Below are 16,682 nucleotides of genomic sequence, written 5' to 3' on the forward strand. Positions count from 1 at the left end.
CAATAATTTTGCTAGGACTGTCTGGGAGTGGTCTGAGTAGGGAGGGAAAAACTGAGAACGAGTTGTTATTGGCAGAGTAGTTTGGAACAATATTTAATTGGACTATTAACTAATTTACCGCCTGTTGATGTCACCAGGCAGGCCAAAACTCCACCCCACCAAAACAGAATGACATTTCAAACTGTTCTTACACTAAAAGGGCATTATCATAATTTTCAAAATTTCACAGTATTATTCAAACCTGTGTGGAAATATATATAAAACACAGTAAAACACGTTTTTGACTTCACTGGGCCTTTACATTTTTGGGGGGTGGAGGAAATGGGATTCCATAGTCATGACAGTTTACCTTTGACAGAAGAGCTGTAACACATTTGCCCCTGAAAGACTCAGGTACATAAGTTGACAATAGATCTACCTCCTTCTTGCTCGTAAAATTGTAGCGTAGCACCGCGCTATCCTGTTGTCCTGTGCCAAGAGAGTAAAATGTTATTTATACGTGTAACATATTATATTCCCTGCAGTCATGCGTTCCTAATTAGGAACGTTCCCAAGTGGGCCATGCATGAACACCGGCCTCGAGTTACTATAACCCCCTGGTTGTAAATGGCAATCCCTGCTCTGTTCCACGCTCACCTTCGCCGTCCAGGTTGATAGAAAAGCAGAGGTTGTGTCGGTCATGTTTTACTGTCAAGTCGCTATTAGGACTCAATACACTAAAGGCAGACATGAGTATTCAAAACCTTTACAGAATGAGGTGTGCTGTTCAATGCATAGACGCGAAAAATCAATTTTCGTGAAGCCATATCGATTTTCTTGTTCAAGAGTCAGTTCTCGCTCTTGGCTGTGCGCCATCTTTCCCAATGCAATTCCATTGATGCCCACTAGCCGGCGTAAAATAGTTACTTCATGACTATAATGAGTTGAGATTGTAATTAAATTACCATCCACCTCTGTCACAAAATACAATTATGAGTCTTCAATTCCATCTGTAGGCTACAAAGTGGTCTCTTTACCAATGTTACATATATTATGAAAGGTAAAGACAAGGAGACAGAGGTCAAAACAAGGTTTATTTCTAGGCTCAGTAGGCCTAATATACGGTTCCCAATAACACAAACAACAGTTTCCCTCATTTCTGCTATATGACAGTTCTACTGAAGCAAGTTGTGTACCTTATGAGCTACCCAAGTTATTTTAGTTTCCAAGTAAACATTTTTCTAACATCTTTTTCAGTCACCTGTGTCCATTCAGCATTGAAAACATTCTAACATTTCAATAATCGTTTTGTCTTCTTCTCTTTTCATTCCGGTCTCAGCTGGTCCTCCATATTTGACAGTAATAAGTGTTGGCCCAACACATCATCTTATCCCCAGGTGTATGTGGTGTGTATCCAGAATCCAGTGCCAATCCAATTCTATGTTGACTACAGCTCCTCTGAGTCTGCTAAAGCTGCAATATTATTCACTCCTGCAGCATTATTCACTCCTGCAGCCATCACAGCGAAAAATACATTTGGGAAAAGGGATCTGGCATAGATGGCCATCTTGGGGAGGGAGTGAGCCATAACCACCTCTCTCTTCTTGCTGTTCAGAATCTTCAGGATCTCATTGGCAGCCTCTACTGGTGTGATGCCCATAACCTTCTGTTTGGAGAAGACTGGGAGGGGGGGCAGGATAAGGTTGGTTAGAGTAGTCAGACCAACACAACACACAGTTTTAAGATCATCAACTGAGACAGCAGCTTACTTGACCAGATGGACTTCTTGGTCTTTTCCCCAGGTGGAGGGGAGATGATGAAGGTGTGGTTGACAGTGCTGACAGAGATGCCATACTCCTGGACCTCAGCCCGCAGACAGTCAAAGAAGGCTTGGACCGCATGCTTAGAGGCAGCATCTGAAACCCAGCAGAAGCCAAATTCAGACCCTGATCTCCCGCTCATACAATTGTTTTATTATTGAGGGAACTCATACTGTACATCTGAATACCTGTTCATTTAAACTTCATCAAACTACATTCAGAAGTAGGCCTACTGTCGGTATGAAAATGACAACTCACAAGTGGCACGGAAAGGCATTGCCAGCTTGCCCTGGATGCTGTTGACCAGAATCACATGGCCAGTCCTCCTCGACATCATGGATGGCAGAAAACCTACAGAAGGGACCAATGTAACACAACTCTCAAACTCAAATTCCTTTTAACTGAGTTCAATTATGCTCTGTTGTGATATAGTACCCTTAGCCAATGTGATAGGGCCAAAGTAGTTATTGTCCATAACTAGCTTGTCCATCTTCAGTGATGTGCTCTGTACTGGGGCCTTGACTTTAAGGTTGCTGTTGAGAATGAGCACATCCACACAGCCATAACACTCCAGCGTCTCTGCGATCACATCTGGCATGCTGTTCATGTCACCAAAATCCACCAGCACAAGCTTAGGAGGGAAGGTCTAGGAAAGGGAAAGAGGATTTCACAATGATGCAGGACCAAATTATCGTAATATATGGTTATTAATCTTTAGGATATTCATGATCACTTTACAATTTATGCATATTCATATAAATGCTAATAAAACTAAACTTTGCATCAGGCATATAAAGACCATATAATTGCTCTGTTGGGTTTAAGAGTTATGACATACTTACTAATTTAGGGTCTGCAGCGCTAGTCAGGTTATCAGCAAAACCTTCAAGTTTTCCCCAAGTTTTTCCGCAAAGGATGACTCTAGCTCCTCCCTCGTGAAACAACTTTGCACATTCTGCAAAGGTTTAGATTAATACATTTACAGACAGAATACTGTTTTAGTAACAATGTAATAACAGTTTTCTACGTACACTTTATATCTGAGCTTTGTTTTTCAAAATCAAAACAAAGGATTTACCCTTTCCCAGTCCTGTTAAGGCATCTGTTATCACGACCACCTTGTTGCGTACCGTTGCTGTGGACAAGAACTTGAGCACCAGACTGTGCAGGAAAATAACCGCTGCTGTTACCACCACCACAACAGGCACCAGCAGAATAGCAGCTGGGTCCATACTCTGGAAAAGACCAATGGGAATATCATTTTCAGTAGCATATAGTGCTATGTTTTAGTGTTTAGTGAGAACTTGATAGTTTTGAATTAAAAATACAGGCAGTAAATGTATTGTTCGGAAGTATGCAGTGCATTCTTATAGAAATACACATTGGTCTACAGTCCATTATATGATATGATGAAAGCATGTTCAAGATGAATCAATAATCAATGGATTGACTAATGGATGAGGAGTGATTACATAGAATAAGAATTCAATTCAAATTCTATGGGTGATTATATAATCAAAGTGAGAATAGTGTGGCCTTCCCTGTGGCTCAGTTGGTAGAGCATGGTGTGTGCAACACCAGGGTTGTGGGTTCGATTCCCACGGGGGGCTGGTACAAAAAAAAAATGCATGAAATGAAAATGAAATGTATGTATTCACTATTGTAAGTCGCTCTGGATAAGAGCGTCTGCTAAATGACTAAAATGTAAGAATATTGAACATTCTCAAAAATGTATTTCATACCAACAGATATTCCAGGTCCATGATTTTGGTATCCAAAAGACCCTGTTAAAGACAACCGTTAAAGGTCCAATGCAGATGTTTTGATCTCAATATCAAATCATTTCTGGCAACAATTAGTACCTTACTGTGATTGTTTTCAATTAAAATGGTCAAAAAGAAGAAAAAATGCTTTTTAGAAAAGAGACATTTCTCAAATAAGAATTTAGCTAGGACTGACTGGGAGTGGTCAGAGTTGGAGGGGAAAACTGAAAATTAGGTGTTATTGGCTGAGAGTGTTGGAGCTCTCTTTCTTATTGGTCTATTAGCTAATTTACCAACTGGTGATGTCAACTCCATCCCACCAAAACAGGCTGATATTTCAGGTAGTCCTTTCAAACAGCTCTTACACTTAAAGGGTGTTATCATCATGTTCAAAATTTCACAGTATTATTCAAACCTCATAGTGTGGAAATGTATATAAAATACAGAAAAATCACATTTTGAATGCACTGGGCCTTTAAGCCTTTAGTTACTCTTATAACTCTGAAATGGACACAGAAGAGACAGATATTGACCATGTACTGTAGTGACAGAGCAAGTTAAAAGATAGAGCTTATGATCCCTCTAATAAATGCTGTCTGGTTGTTTCATCAGAAGGAGCTAAACATACTCCTTGATACATGACCTCAAATTATCACAAAGGGCAAAGTGAAACCCATCTTTAGTTAGGACAGCGTCAATGTGAAGCATACCGAATATGTCAGACAGTCAAGGTGACTCAACATTTCATAGTTCATTCATACAGTATAAGATACAGTCACTTTACAGTGACTTTCTCTCCTCAGATTACTATATCTTTGCAATAACCACATACGACAATCCCAGTTTGTCCCATTACAGTTTAAGTGTGATTGGTCCACAGTTTTTGTTCTACTGGGTGTTGTAATAGCACTTAAGCCACAGTTTATCATGTACTGTACAGTGTGTGTCTGTCCAAAGGGAGGCTCCAAATATCCCCTAACCTAAAAATACTATAGCAACGTTATTTTCAAAAGCTGTACGGTAACATCAGCACAACTGCAAGATAAACTTAATAGATCCAAGAATAACATGGATGTAACAAATGCAATAAAGACACAATGTGAAAAAAACTAAAGACCGTAATCATAGATGTTATCCTGCCATCCCTCACAACTACAATGAAATCAGAACATGGAACTATACAGTTACAGTAACAAGTTTCCCTGTGTCTCAACACAAAACGTGCAAATACTGTCCTGGCCGGGTGTCATTGGCTGACTGTCTCCATTTCACCCCTATGGTATGGTTTGATACATTTCACACAACCGCCACTTACGGTTTGGGTTGGCTAGACCTCTGGTGGAAAGATGTCTGCTAGTATTCCTGGTTAGGTCTTCTCATTTGGGACAATGTTCCCAGCCCCAGCCCATTCAGAGTGTAGCTCTGACCAGCAGTCGTCGTCGTCGTCCCCCCGGCAATACTTTGGGATTTGAGCTCTTTTAATAGCGCACAGCTGAGTCAGTAATTTTCCATGCATGTTGTATACAAAGAAATAGATAAATGTCAGAGTAGGTAGACATTAACTAGAGCATCTCCGTGCTCTGTAACCATTACAATTAGAGGGGGTAAACCACAGACATGTTTAAACGTTTGTTACATGTTACAGAGTCTTTCATTATGTTTAGCATGGCAAGGCAGCTCACACCTCCAGGAGGCAGAGGAGGTGGGGGAGATGGTGTCCCATTGCTAAGGCCCTGCTCTATTTAGCTCTGTTTTCATTTAGTGCACCACAAAGCAAGGATATGGCATAGAAAATAAACTGAATCACACACACTCACACAGATGTACCAGTGAGCATGCATAGCCTACACACACAGACAGAAAGACAGACACATACACACACAGGGCCGGCTTACCAAACGGGTATGCAGGGCACGTGCCATGGGGCCCCGACCTCCAGGGGACTCCACCCCTCCCCTCCCCCCAAAAGAAAAGTTAATATTATAATTTTATTTTGGGGCATTGAGAGCAGCCTGGAGGTCGGGCCCCCCAGATAGCATATTATGAACACATCGGTTGAGGGCCCCCCAGATAGCAAATGAACATGTCATTAGCCATGGCAAAATATATAGAATAGTAAAAAAAAATGCTTTAAAAATTGAAGATTTTCTCTAAGTCTCATGGCACATCGGCCCCAGATGTGCAGTCCAGCCCTGCACACACACACACATGCATGCATTGTTTTGTCAGCTTCACAGTTTATTTGAGCTGTCTTATTCCATGCCAAATGTTGACCCAATGTCTCCATCTCCAACCTATATCAAATAAGCTTTATTATAAGTGTTGTAGAGAAAACATGTTGCTGTCTTCTCATCTTTTTACTAATTAATCCTCACGTGGCATTCAGTTTCTCATATTGATTACGATTACAGGGTTGACTAAAACTCTACAAAGTGTGATTGCTCTTGAACGCTCCCCTTGCTACGATATTCCCAGATCTGCACACTCTTGGAATGTTTGGATACTCTCTCATCTGGGTTGCTGCTGTGTAGCTATGTTCTATCACTCTGTGGAATGGGTAGCTCTTCAGTTTGACTGGGCGACTGGAAAAATCCATGGAGCCGTCTACTACAGCACTGTGCAATTACAGCTAGCTGGACTGGACAGCCAAGTCTGATCCGTCAAGGCAGTCAGGCAGATACAGAATATCATCGGTTTAAAATATTGCATTAATCATGGCTGATTTTGAGGAATTCGAAAAACAGCTGAGCGAGAACCGACAGGGTGATTTCCCATTTTATTTCAGCTTTCAGTTTTGGATGTGTTGCAATGGTTCTAGCTATCTAGAAGCTTTTAGATAGCTAACTAACATTAGCTAGCTAACTAGCATGCATCGCTGTGGTTATGTGGCTAGTTGTCAAGTTAGCTAGATAGCTTTGCTAAAAGAGCTAGTCCTGCTATATGCAGATGGAGCCTATTTGACTAGCTAGCTAATTTAACCATTAGCCACTCAATTTATTGATTAGCAAACATGGCATGGCTATAGTTCGAGTGAATTAGCTTATCTGACGTTACCTAGCTAAATTGATAGTTAGTTAACTAGCTAACTATAGCTGCACCAGATATCTAGATGCACTCACTGATCTATTGCACTAGCCATCTAGAGTTACTTAGCTAGCTAGTTACCAAGATAATCAAGCTAGCTATCCCAGACTGACTGAACAATTGCGTTTGCTTGGTCAGCTTGCAGGTAGGTTAGCTATATCTTGGTCCATAATAAGCATCCCACTGGAATGTTATGAACTTATTTCTGTCAAATCTATTCACATAGCTGGAAGCAGCTTCTGTGTATTTTACCCCGATCAAATTAAGTTTATTCAAGAGTTCATACTAGCTTATTCCAACCCCTCTCTGCATGTTAGGTATGTCAGGTGTATTAAAGTGACCCACTGTGCTTAATGATGCTGAAGCATGATTGTATATAGCTACCAAAAGCTTGGCTTATGTTCCATCCTTTCTCTTCCCACCCACATAGAGAGAGAGAAGGAGAGACGCAAGAAGAGGAGCGGCAGTGGGTCCCAGAGCCGCAGTGAGAAACATCGCAGCTGGAGCAAAGACCGGGGCAACCGGAGCCGAGAGAAGCGAAGCCGCAGTAGAGACAGGAAGAGCCGGGAGCAGAGGAGCACCTCGCGGGATCACAAGAAGCACAGGTGAGTATTTAGCCCCTGGTACAGTACCTGGAGCCACTCACTGACAGCATGTCAGGTATACTAAGGTATTGCCTTTTCAGTGTTACCTTTGCCAACAATGAGCCAACATGTATTCTGTTTACTCAGCTATTCTCCACGAAGAACAAGGAGGAAAAGGACCTGCAGATACTGGGATGTGCCTCCCCCTGGCTTTGAACACATCACACCATTGCAGTACAAAGCTATGCAAGGTATCTGTCAGCTTCTCTTTGCCTGTTAAGTGGCTAATATCCCACTGTAATGTTCCCCTGTTTTATTTATTTCCTGTTAAGTTCATACATGTAAGAATTAATTGTCAAGAACAGTGCCAGTTACCAAGGTTGTGTGAAGTTTCTCTTACTCTCTACTTTTCCCTTCAGCGGCTGGGCAGATACCCACAATAGCCCTGCTGGCATCATCTGCCACTAGTGGGTTGGCAGTAACACCCACCCAAGTGCCCATAGTTGGCAGTCAGATGACTAGGCAGGCTCGACGTCTCTATGTTGGCAATATACCCTTTGGTGTGACAGAGGTAAACTTCCCAGAGGACTTACGTTGTCTTGCACATTGAAGTGACAACATCGTATTTCAAGGTATTTTTGCAGTTACTGTATGGGTTTCAGCTGTTATTTTTTCCTTTTATTTATTTATGTTTTTAGGAGTCCATGGCAGAGTTCTTCAATGCCCAAATGAGGCTTGCAGGCCTATCGCCAGCCCCTAGCGTCCCTATGCTTGCTGTGCAGATAAATCAGGAGAAAAACTTTGCATTCCTAGAGGTAGGTTGCCTTGTGTCCTCTCTCTTTCTGTATATGTTGGTGTGTAACATTAGTTGCCTTGCATAACTTACTAAAACTGTCTAACTCCCTGTTTGGCATCTTCCTCTCCAGTTTCGGTCTGTCGATGAGACCACACAGGCCATGGCTTTCGATGGAATCATTTTCCAAGGTCAGTCGTTGAAGATGAGACGACCACATGACTACCGGCCTCTACCTGGCATTTCAGAGCAACCTGCTTTTCATGTCCCAGGTTTGTACAGTGGCAACATGCTTTCTTAGTTATGTAGTTCACATTCATAGCACCAGTAGATATCAGTTACAGTACAGGTATATTGCAGTTGAACGTGTTTTATTGTTGTTTTTGTCTCTGTAGGTGTCGTGTCCACAGTGGTACCAGACTCCCCACATAAACTGTTTATTGGAGGCCTACCCAACTATCTCAATGATGATCAGGTACTTCACTCAAACAGTCATTTCACATTGACAACACAAGCATACCTTACCCTTCTCATTTGTATTACTTTCTTGAACTGGTCACTGAAGTGACAGACTTACAGTGTTCTGGTTGGGTGGGGGAGAAGTGACCTTTGTCCTTTACACTTACAACCATGTTGAGGCCACAGGAGGTTGGTGGCACCGTAATTGGGGAGCACGGGCTTGTGGGAATGACTGGAGCGGAATCAGTGGAATGGTATCCAGGAGTTTGATACCATTCCATTGACTCCATTCCAGACATTATTATGAGCTGTCCTCCCCTCAGCAGCCTCCACTGGTTGAGATACAGTGAGCTAAATAAAGCTTATAGGCACACGTGAATAAACATACTAGGGAGTAACAATGGGAATAACATTTGGCCTAAAGTAGACAGTATGAACTTAACTGTAGCTGACGCTCTTTCCCTGGCCCTGAGTCCATGGCAGGCGTTTAGTAGTGTAGAGATGCTTATAAGAACTAACACATTCAGCACTGACAGCATTTGCTTCAGTCACACCCAGCAGGTGTGAGAGTGCTTTTGTGCAAAGCACAATGTACACCCTACCCAAAGGAGAAGTTTCTGTTTGAAAAACATTGAATAATTGACCTTCAATTGAATTACAATTTTCTTAAAATTCATATTTTTTCAGGTTCTGTTTTCATTGTGTCTACAATTTGGCCAGTGTTGTATGGAAATCAAAATATGAATGTAGTATTTATGTCTGATATTTGTGAAGATGCCAGTAACTCCTCCTTTTATGCAGTTTGTTGTTACACTTCTGTTAGCAATCATGAGATTACATTTCATTAGCATTATTCATTAGCATTAGTTAATGTGAACACATTATTTTTCACTCCATGAATCGCTCTGTGTTTGAATAAAAACTCAGCTAGTGATTTCATGACTGAACTAAATTGTGAATGAATATTTACACATATTATTTATGCATAATCATCAACCCAGTTTCAATCTCGTTCACTTGATTTCAGCGATAACAATAGTATCTCTATCAGATAAGTAGTTTATAGTCACTAATGGTCCCATGAAAACATACTTTTGAATGGGATAAATGCATGACCACCTGCTAGCAGGAGCTATAAGTATATGAATGGGGTGGTTAATAGGCTTGATTATCAGTACTCCAGTGAGTGAAAATTGTAACTGTTCAGCTGTATGCTAATTTCTCATTTTAACCATGCTTATTTGACAAAGGTAAGCAAAGTCCAGTTCATAAGATGCAGCGAGGTAACATGTCCTAGATATCACAATATGTAGGCTTGAGTAAAATTCCTGGTTAAGTCAAATGGTCGCCAACAACCGTATTCCATGATTCCTCACACCAAACACATATTAAGCTCTGACTGCTACATCTTCACTCCAAGTTCCAGATAGATTGGGAAACGGCAGAGTTCTGCAATGTTGTTGTGCACTAAATGAATTGGATTCTAACTTTCCATTCCTCCTGATTTCTTTCTAAACAGTACCCTGATGTTTATTTTCTTATTCTTTTTTACTCTTGCAGTCACTGCTACTGCTTTGATACTCACAGCTCTTTCATTTTTGTTCCCCCACTTTGTCCCCAGCTAGGGGCCTGTAAGATCGTTAAGTCTGCGCTCATAATTTGTTCAGTAGTACTGATCTACTGCTGCCATGCCAACATGTAACACAAGGCAAGTAAGACATTCCGTTCCTCCCACGGATACACTCCTAGCCAGCAGGTTCCCTTCCTGGCTACTCTTTCTCTCTCTCCCATCACTCTTTTGAAACGCGTTAAGGACTAAATTAGTTAGGGGTGGGATACAATAAACAGATACCTGATTAATGTTAGGTTTTGGGGTGGTTCTCAGCCTTAAAAATAAAGTTAAGACTGTGTTAACATGATGTACTGTCATGAAACAAGTGCATTTTGTAGATGAAGTGATAGCCAATCAGTTTACTTTGATGATGGGTTCATCATTTTCATAGCTCAGGTGAAGTAGTAAACAAATATAAGTACTGGATTTTATAGTCAGTGCACAATTTTCAGCACAACTTGTGTTATTACTGTTTAATAACTTTATATTATTGTTAAGTAAATGAATGTCTGGTAAAATATGAATAAAATGAAATACATTACACAAAGTTTGTTAATCCAGTGCTGTCTATCTGTTTTGTCATACAGAAAATCAGTCATTCAGGGCTCTTTCAAAAAACTCATATATAGTTTCCCTGGATTATTGTGGATTTAGTATATGTCATACTTAAATAGAGTTTGTCTGTAAAACATCAGCCGTTGTATGTATATACAAATTATTACCAAACAATTGATTTGCTTCGTAATTAAGCAATCTTAATCTCATCACACTGAAACTGATAAACGTTCTACAATTATTTAAAAACATTTAATACAAGATACAAATATTTAGTTTTCTTTGACCATGTCATTTATTGCACTTCTCCAGGCCATTCACCTTGGTATGATTTCTCTCCTCATGACTATTAAATGGAGGCTTAGAATTCATTCAGTAGAATATGTGGTGGATTCATATTACCCTGTTTATGCCTCTGCTTGTCTTCATCTGTTATGCAGGTAAAGGAGCTCTTGACATCATTCGGACCAGTCAAAGCTTTCAACCTAGTCAAGGACAGTGCCACGTCACTATCCAAAGGTTATGCCTTTTGTGAATATGTTGACATCAGTGCTACTGATCAGGTACGGATGAGCAAATGCTATGCTTTCTCATGGTTATGGTTTATCATATTTTGGTGTCAAATCAATCTTGTTTTTAAGGTTCTATTCCATATTTGAAAAGTTTCTGTGTATGTTTGTCAGGCGGTGGCTGGGCTCAATGGCATGCAACTGGGTGACAAAAAGCTCATCGTCCAGAGAGCAAGTGTGGGGGCCAAAAACGCCAATCCGGTGAGCGCAGTTCCCTTGTGCATTTTGAATTGCAAGAAACAAATGTGAGTACCAGCAGTCTAAATGTGTCGTCTGTCTGACCTGTTTTCCTTCCTCCCACCTAGACTGCCATCATCGAGACCCCGGTGACACTGCAGGTGCCTGGGCTGCAGGGACTTCAGAACTCTTGGCTGCCCACGGAGGTGCTGTGCCTGCTCAACATGGTGATGCCTGAGGAGCTGGTGGACGACGAGGACTACGAGGAGATCCTGGAGGACATCAGTGAGGAGTGCTGCAAGTACGGCAGCGTGCGCTCCATCGAGATTCCCCGGCCTGTCGATGGAGTGGGGGTCCCTGGCTGTGGCAAGGTAAAAGGTTGAACTGAGGTTATTCAATACAGAATGAGACTCTGCTCTTCACTGTTGTTAAACATAAGTAATTGGTCTGAACAAAATAACAAACTGTAATACACCACATGAAGTATGAATTGTTGTTGAAGTAACGTATGTATTTGCTATTTGGATCCTGATGAGGTTGATGGTTCTTTTTGTTTCAGATCTTTGTGGAGTACGTTTCTGCTGTAGACTGTCAGAAAGCCATGCAGGCCCTCACTGGCCGCAAGTTTGCCAACAGAGTGGTGGTCACCAAATACTATGATCCAGACATGTATCACAGACAGGAGTTCTCAGGGTAGAGGGGAAACAGGAGGCAATACATGGAATTAACTGGGACCTCCTCTTTCCTGCTTCCTCAAACCTGGTTTCAGCTCTTCAGTATCGTGTGTTCTCTCTCCAGTATTCACAGCTAGTACGTTGTAACCCTATCCTCATTTACTACAGTAGTACAGATTTTTAGGAAAAAATACTAGATTTTTACATGCGTCTTTTAGATACTCTGATATATTACACCAACCAAAAATATCTGTGTGCAGTGAATGAATTTAGTCTGAAATGTATACAAACAAATAAAACCATGCTATTTGTGTAGGATTCCCTTTGCAGAAGTAGTATGAATGTCATGTGTACTTAGATCTAAAACCAGACTACTGTAACATAGCCAGTGTTGCTGTCTTTCTTAACTCTGGAGTCAATGAGATGATACAAAAGTGAAATGTTTAGATTTCTATTCTGAGCACAAGCTGTTTTCTTATTTTGTCTCTTAACTTAAAGAATTGTTAAGTCGAGATGTACCTATATTTGATAGCTATCATACTTTCACTGTGTGATTCTGAGAAGTAACTAACAGTGAAGTGTTTTGTATACCCCCAGAGTCAGATGAACTTGTGAATACCATGTTTATGTCTCTGCATCCAGTATGAAGGAAGTTAGAGGTAGTTTCACGGGCCAAGTACCATAGACTTCCAGTCATTGCGCTAACGCTAGTTAGAAACTTCCTTCAAACTGCACGTAGAGACATAAAAATGGTTTCCACAGGTTCATCTCACTCTAGGGAAGTAGAAAGCATTTCCAAAATCCTGAAGTTTAAAACTCAAACACCTAAAACTTGTGTTAGAAAAACACTCTCAACACTAATAATGACAAATGGTGAACAAAACAATTGTTTCAACAAAGTCATGATTTGGGCATTTTCACAGCGGTTTAAACCCATAACCTTGAAATTTGCAGATTGTTTTGTGTTTGTGTTCTGGATTAAGAATTTGTGTCATTTAGATTGTAGCAACAAATTACAAGGTCACAAAAAGACCATACTGGCAATAGAAATGGACATTATGCATAGTTTTTTGAATAAGAAATAGTTGGTCATCCTACAGGAAAGGAGGAGATTTTAGAAGATGTGCTTTTAATTTATGTAAATAATGTATGTAGCTAATGTATATCCTGTGTTTTTGTTATCTGATGCTTTCGCAATTGTATGTAAGAAAATTGGTTAATTTATTTTTACCCAAAGGTTTTTTAAGCTTCATGAAAATTGCAGACGTGAGTTGCACATCATTACAGTGAGACTACCTTTGAGTGTTTTATTATGTACTGTATATCACATACGATTACAACAAAAACAGTATGCTTCATTATGGGTACATTGGAAATCAGCTTTTAACTAAATAAATGCAGTTCATTGATTCAAAAGAATTATAAATACTGTTTTTGTAAATGTGGTTTTGAATGTGCCAAACGGAAAGCATTTTTATGTACACATCTAACCTGCCACTGCCATGCCTTGAATAAATGCCTGCATCCTCTGTCAGTCTATAATATCATTATTGTTGCTTTGAAATAAGGCTGATGTCAATTTCAGGACAGGGGCATCTTGTGAGATCAGATCAGGTGAGGAAATGTGAATATACTGTGAACTCACACCAGACTGATTATCAGTTCAGCTATCGGGTCAGTAGAAGGCAGCAAAGTTGAGCTTTATCAGGCTGGTCTCATAGACTAGACATAACATAGTAAACGAAAATCCAGGACACTCAAATTAGTATAATATGTTAATAAGACATAAGAAAAAAGGTTACTTAAGGCAAAAATGAAAGGAGGGTATATATAACACAAATGTGTATCAACCCAAAGGTTGCATGTTTGAATCTCATCACGGACAAGCATTTGAGCTAATTTGTAACTTTGCAACCACTTGCTACTTTTGAGCTACTTTGCAACTACTTAGCATGTGAACAAACCCTTTCCCTAACCCTGACCTTAACCCTTTAACCCTTTAACCTAACTCTTAACCCTAATCTTAACCAGGGATGGGCAAAATGTACAAAATACAATTACAAAATATAATTACACAAAATACCATAAATATCATTGTATCAAATTAAACTACACAATACTTCTATTTTGAAATATATTTCATTCAAATACATGTATTTTGTATATTAAAATACAGAAATATATTTGCAATTAGCCGGCCCAGAATAGCAATAACATTAAATACACTTCTTACATGCTATAACTGTGAAATGTTGTTTATCTACCTTAGTTGAATGCCATGACTGTAAGTCACTCTGGGTAAGAGTGTCTGCTAAATGACCAAAATGTATATGTGAAAATGAACATACCAAAATGAACTGCAAAGCACACTGGGTATTATTACCTTGTAATAATAAGGTACCTTGTTTCGGGGTGGAGCTCATTGGAATAATACTTAGCATGCTTTGCAATTGTCCATTTTTACATATACATTTATATTTAGATCATTTAGCAGACGCTCTTATCACACCATAGTCAAATTTCAAATCAAATTTATTTTTATATAGCCCTTCGTACATCAGCTGATATTCTCAAAGTGCTGTACAGAAACCCAGCCTAAAACCCCAAACAGCAAGCAAAGCATGTGAAAGAAGCACGGTGGCTAGGAAAAACTCCCTAGGAAAAACTCCCTAGAAAGGCCAAAAACCTAGGAAGAAACCTAGAGAGGAACCAGGCTATGAGGGGTGGCCAGTCCTCTTCTGGCTGTGCAGGGTGGATATTATAACAGAACATGGTCAAGATGTTAAAATGTTCATAAATGACCAGCATGGTCAAATAATAATAATCATAGTAGTTGTCGAGGGTGCAACAAGCACGTCCGGTGAACAGGTCAGGGTTCCATAGCCGCAGGCAGAACAGTTGGAACTGGAGCAGCAGCACAGCCAGGTGGACTGGGGACAGCAAGGAGTCATCATACCAGGTAGTCCTGAGGCATGGTCCTAGGGCTCAGGTCCTCCGAGAGAAAGACAGAAAGAGAGAAAGAGAGAATTAGAGAGAGCATATTTAAATACACACAGGACACCGGATAAGACAAGAGAAATACTCCAGATGTAACAGACTGACCCTAGCCCCCCGACACATAAACTACTGCAGCATAAATACTGGAGGCTGAGACAGGAGGGATCAGAAGACACTGTGGCCCCATCCGATGATACCCCCGGACAGGGCCAAACAGGCAGGATATAACCCCACCCACTTTGCCAAAGCACAGCCCCCCCACCACTAGAGGGATGTCTCCAACCACCAACTTACCGTCCTAAGACAAGGCCGAGTATAGCCCACAACGATCTCCGCCATGGCACAACCCAAGGGGGGTGCCAACCCAGACAGGAAGACCACGTCAGTGACTCAACCCACTCAAGTGACACACCCCTCCCATGGACGGCATGGAAGAACACCAGTAGGCCAGTGACTCAGCCCCTGTAAAAGGGTTAGAGGCAGAGAATCCCAGTGGAAAGAGGGGAACCGGCAAGGCAGAGACAGCAAGGGCGGTTCGTTGCTCCAGCCTTTCCGTTCACCTTCACACTCCTGGGCCAGACTATACTTAATCATAGGACCTACTGAAGAGATAAGTCTTCAGTAAAGACTTAAAGGTTGAGACTGAGTCTGCGTCTCTCACATTGGTAGGCAGACCATTCCATAAAAATGGAGCTCTATAGGAGAAAGCCCTACCTCCAGCCGTTTGCTTAGAAATTCTAGGGACAATTAGGAGGCCTGCGTCTTGTGACCGTAGCGTACGTGTAGGTATGTACGGCAGGACCATATCGGAAAGATAGGTAGGAGCAAGCCCATGTAATGCTTTGTAGGTTAGCAGTAAAACCTTGAAATCAGCCCTTGCCTTAACAGGAAGCCAGTGTAGGGAGGCTAGCACTGGAGTAATATGATCAAATTTTTGGGTTCTAGTCAGGATTCTAGCAGCCGTATTTAGCACTAACTGAAGTTTATTTAGTGCTTTATCCGGGTAGCCGGAAAGTAGAGCATTGCAGTAGTCCAGCCTAGAAGTAACAAAAGCATGGATTAATTTTTCTGCGTCATTTTTGGACAGAAAATTTCTGATTTTTGCAATGTTACGTAGATGGAAAAAAGCTGTCCTTGAAACAGTCTTGATATGTTCTTCAAAAGAGAGATCAGGGTCCAGAGTAACGCCGAGGTCCTTCACAGTTTTATTTGAGACGACTGTACAACCATCCAGATTAATTGTCAGATTCAACAGAAGATCTCAATGCCATGAGACTTATGATAACAATGCAGGGTGAAAGGGGCAACAAAATTGTGAACTGCTATAAAAAGGATATAGAAAAGTATTTTGTATTTTGAAAATACAATTTACAGCTCTCGAAAGTATCTTATTACAAAATACATTGGAGTGTAGTTCAACCCAGTGCAATACAAATTACAAAATACTCAGAAGTAATTAAAATACATATTTCAAATACTTGTAACAGAGCTACTGCCCATCTGTGATCGTAACCCTAACCTTAACCATAACCTCTAACCCTAACCCCATAGCCTAGCTAACATTAGCCACCTAGCTAACGTTAGCCACAACAAATTAGAATTCGTCAACTTACATC

At 40.7% G+C, this 16,682-nt stretch overlaps 2 protein-coding genes across 3 annotated transcripts; one reads left to right on the top strand and one right to left on the bottom strand.

Moving 5' to 3' along the window:
* Positions 1 to 1,060: 1,060 nt before the first annotated feature.
* Positions 1,061 to 5,006, bottom strand: LOC106595232 (dehydrogenase/reductase SDR family member 7C-B). 2 transcript variants are annotated; one of them, XM_045715247.1, is made up of 8 exons: positions 4,878 to 4,987; positions 3,542 to 3,583; positions 2,878 to 3,034; positions 2,642 to 2,754; positions 2,235 to 2,445; positions 2,058 to 2,150; positions 1,749 to 1,895; positions 1,061 to 1,659 (listed from the first exon to the last, which is right to left on the bottom strand). In XM_045715247.1, the coding sequence occupies exons 2-8, from the start codon at positions 3,560 to 3,562 to the stop codon at positions 1,427 to 1,429; spliced, it is 975 nt and encodes a 324-aa protein (XP_045571203.1). In that variant the 5' UTR covers positions 3,563 to 3,583; positions 4,878 to 4,987; the 3' UTR covers positions 1,061 to 1,426. The 2 variants fall into 2 exon arrangements, with proteins under 2 accessions (XP_045571203.1, XP_045571204.1); XM_045715248.1 differs by lacking the exon at positions 3,542 to 3,583 and having other exon boundaries at positions 4,878 to 5,006.
* Positions 5,007 to 6,101: 1,095 nt separating this feature from the next.
* Positions 6,102 to 13,598, top strand: LOC106595233 (splicing factor U2AF 65 kDa subunit). The gene is made up of 12 exons (XM_045715249.1): positions 6,102 to 6,325; positions 7,077 to 7,251; positions 7,378 to 7,481; positions 7,650 to 7,801; positions 7,929 to 8,045; positions 8,157 to 8,295; positions 8,419 to 8,514; positions 8,907 to 8,926; positions 11,090 to 11,212; positions 11,333 to 11,419; positions 11,524 to 11,766; positions 11,955 to 13,598. The coding sequence occupies exons 1-12, from the start codon at positions 6,277 to 6,279 to the stop codon at positions 12,090 to 12,092; spliced, it is 1,443 nt and encodes a 480-aa protein (XP_045571205.1). The 5' UTR covers positions 6,102 to 6,276; the 3' UTR covers positions 12,093 to 13,598.
* The last annotated feature ends 3,084 nt before the right edge of the window (positions 13,599 to 16,682 follow it).

The sequence above is a fragment of the Salmo salar genome, chromosome ssa03, assembly GCF_905237065.1.
Source record: "Salmo salar chromosome ssa03, Ssal_v3.1, whole genome shotgun sequence".
Classification (NCBI taxonomy): domain Eukaryota; kingdom Metazoa; phylum Chordata; class Actinopteri; order Salmoniformes; family Salmonidae; genus Salmo; species Salmo salar.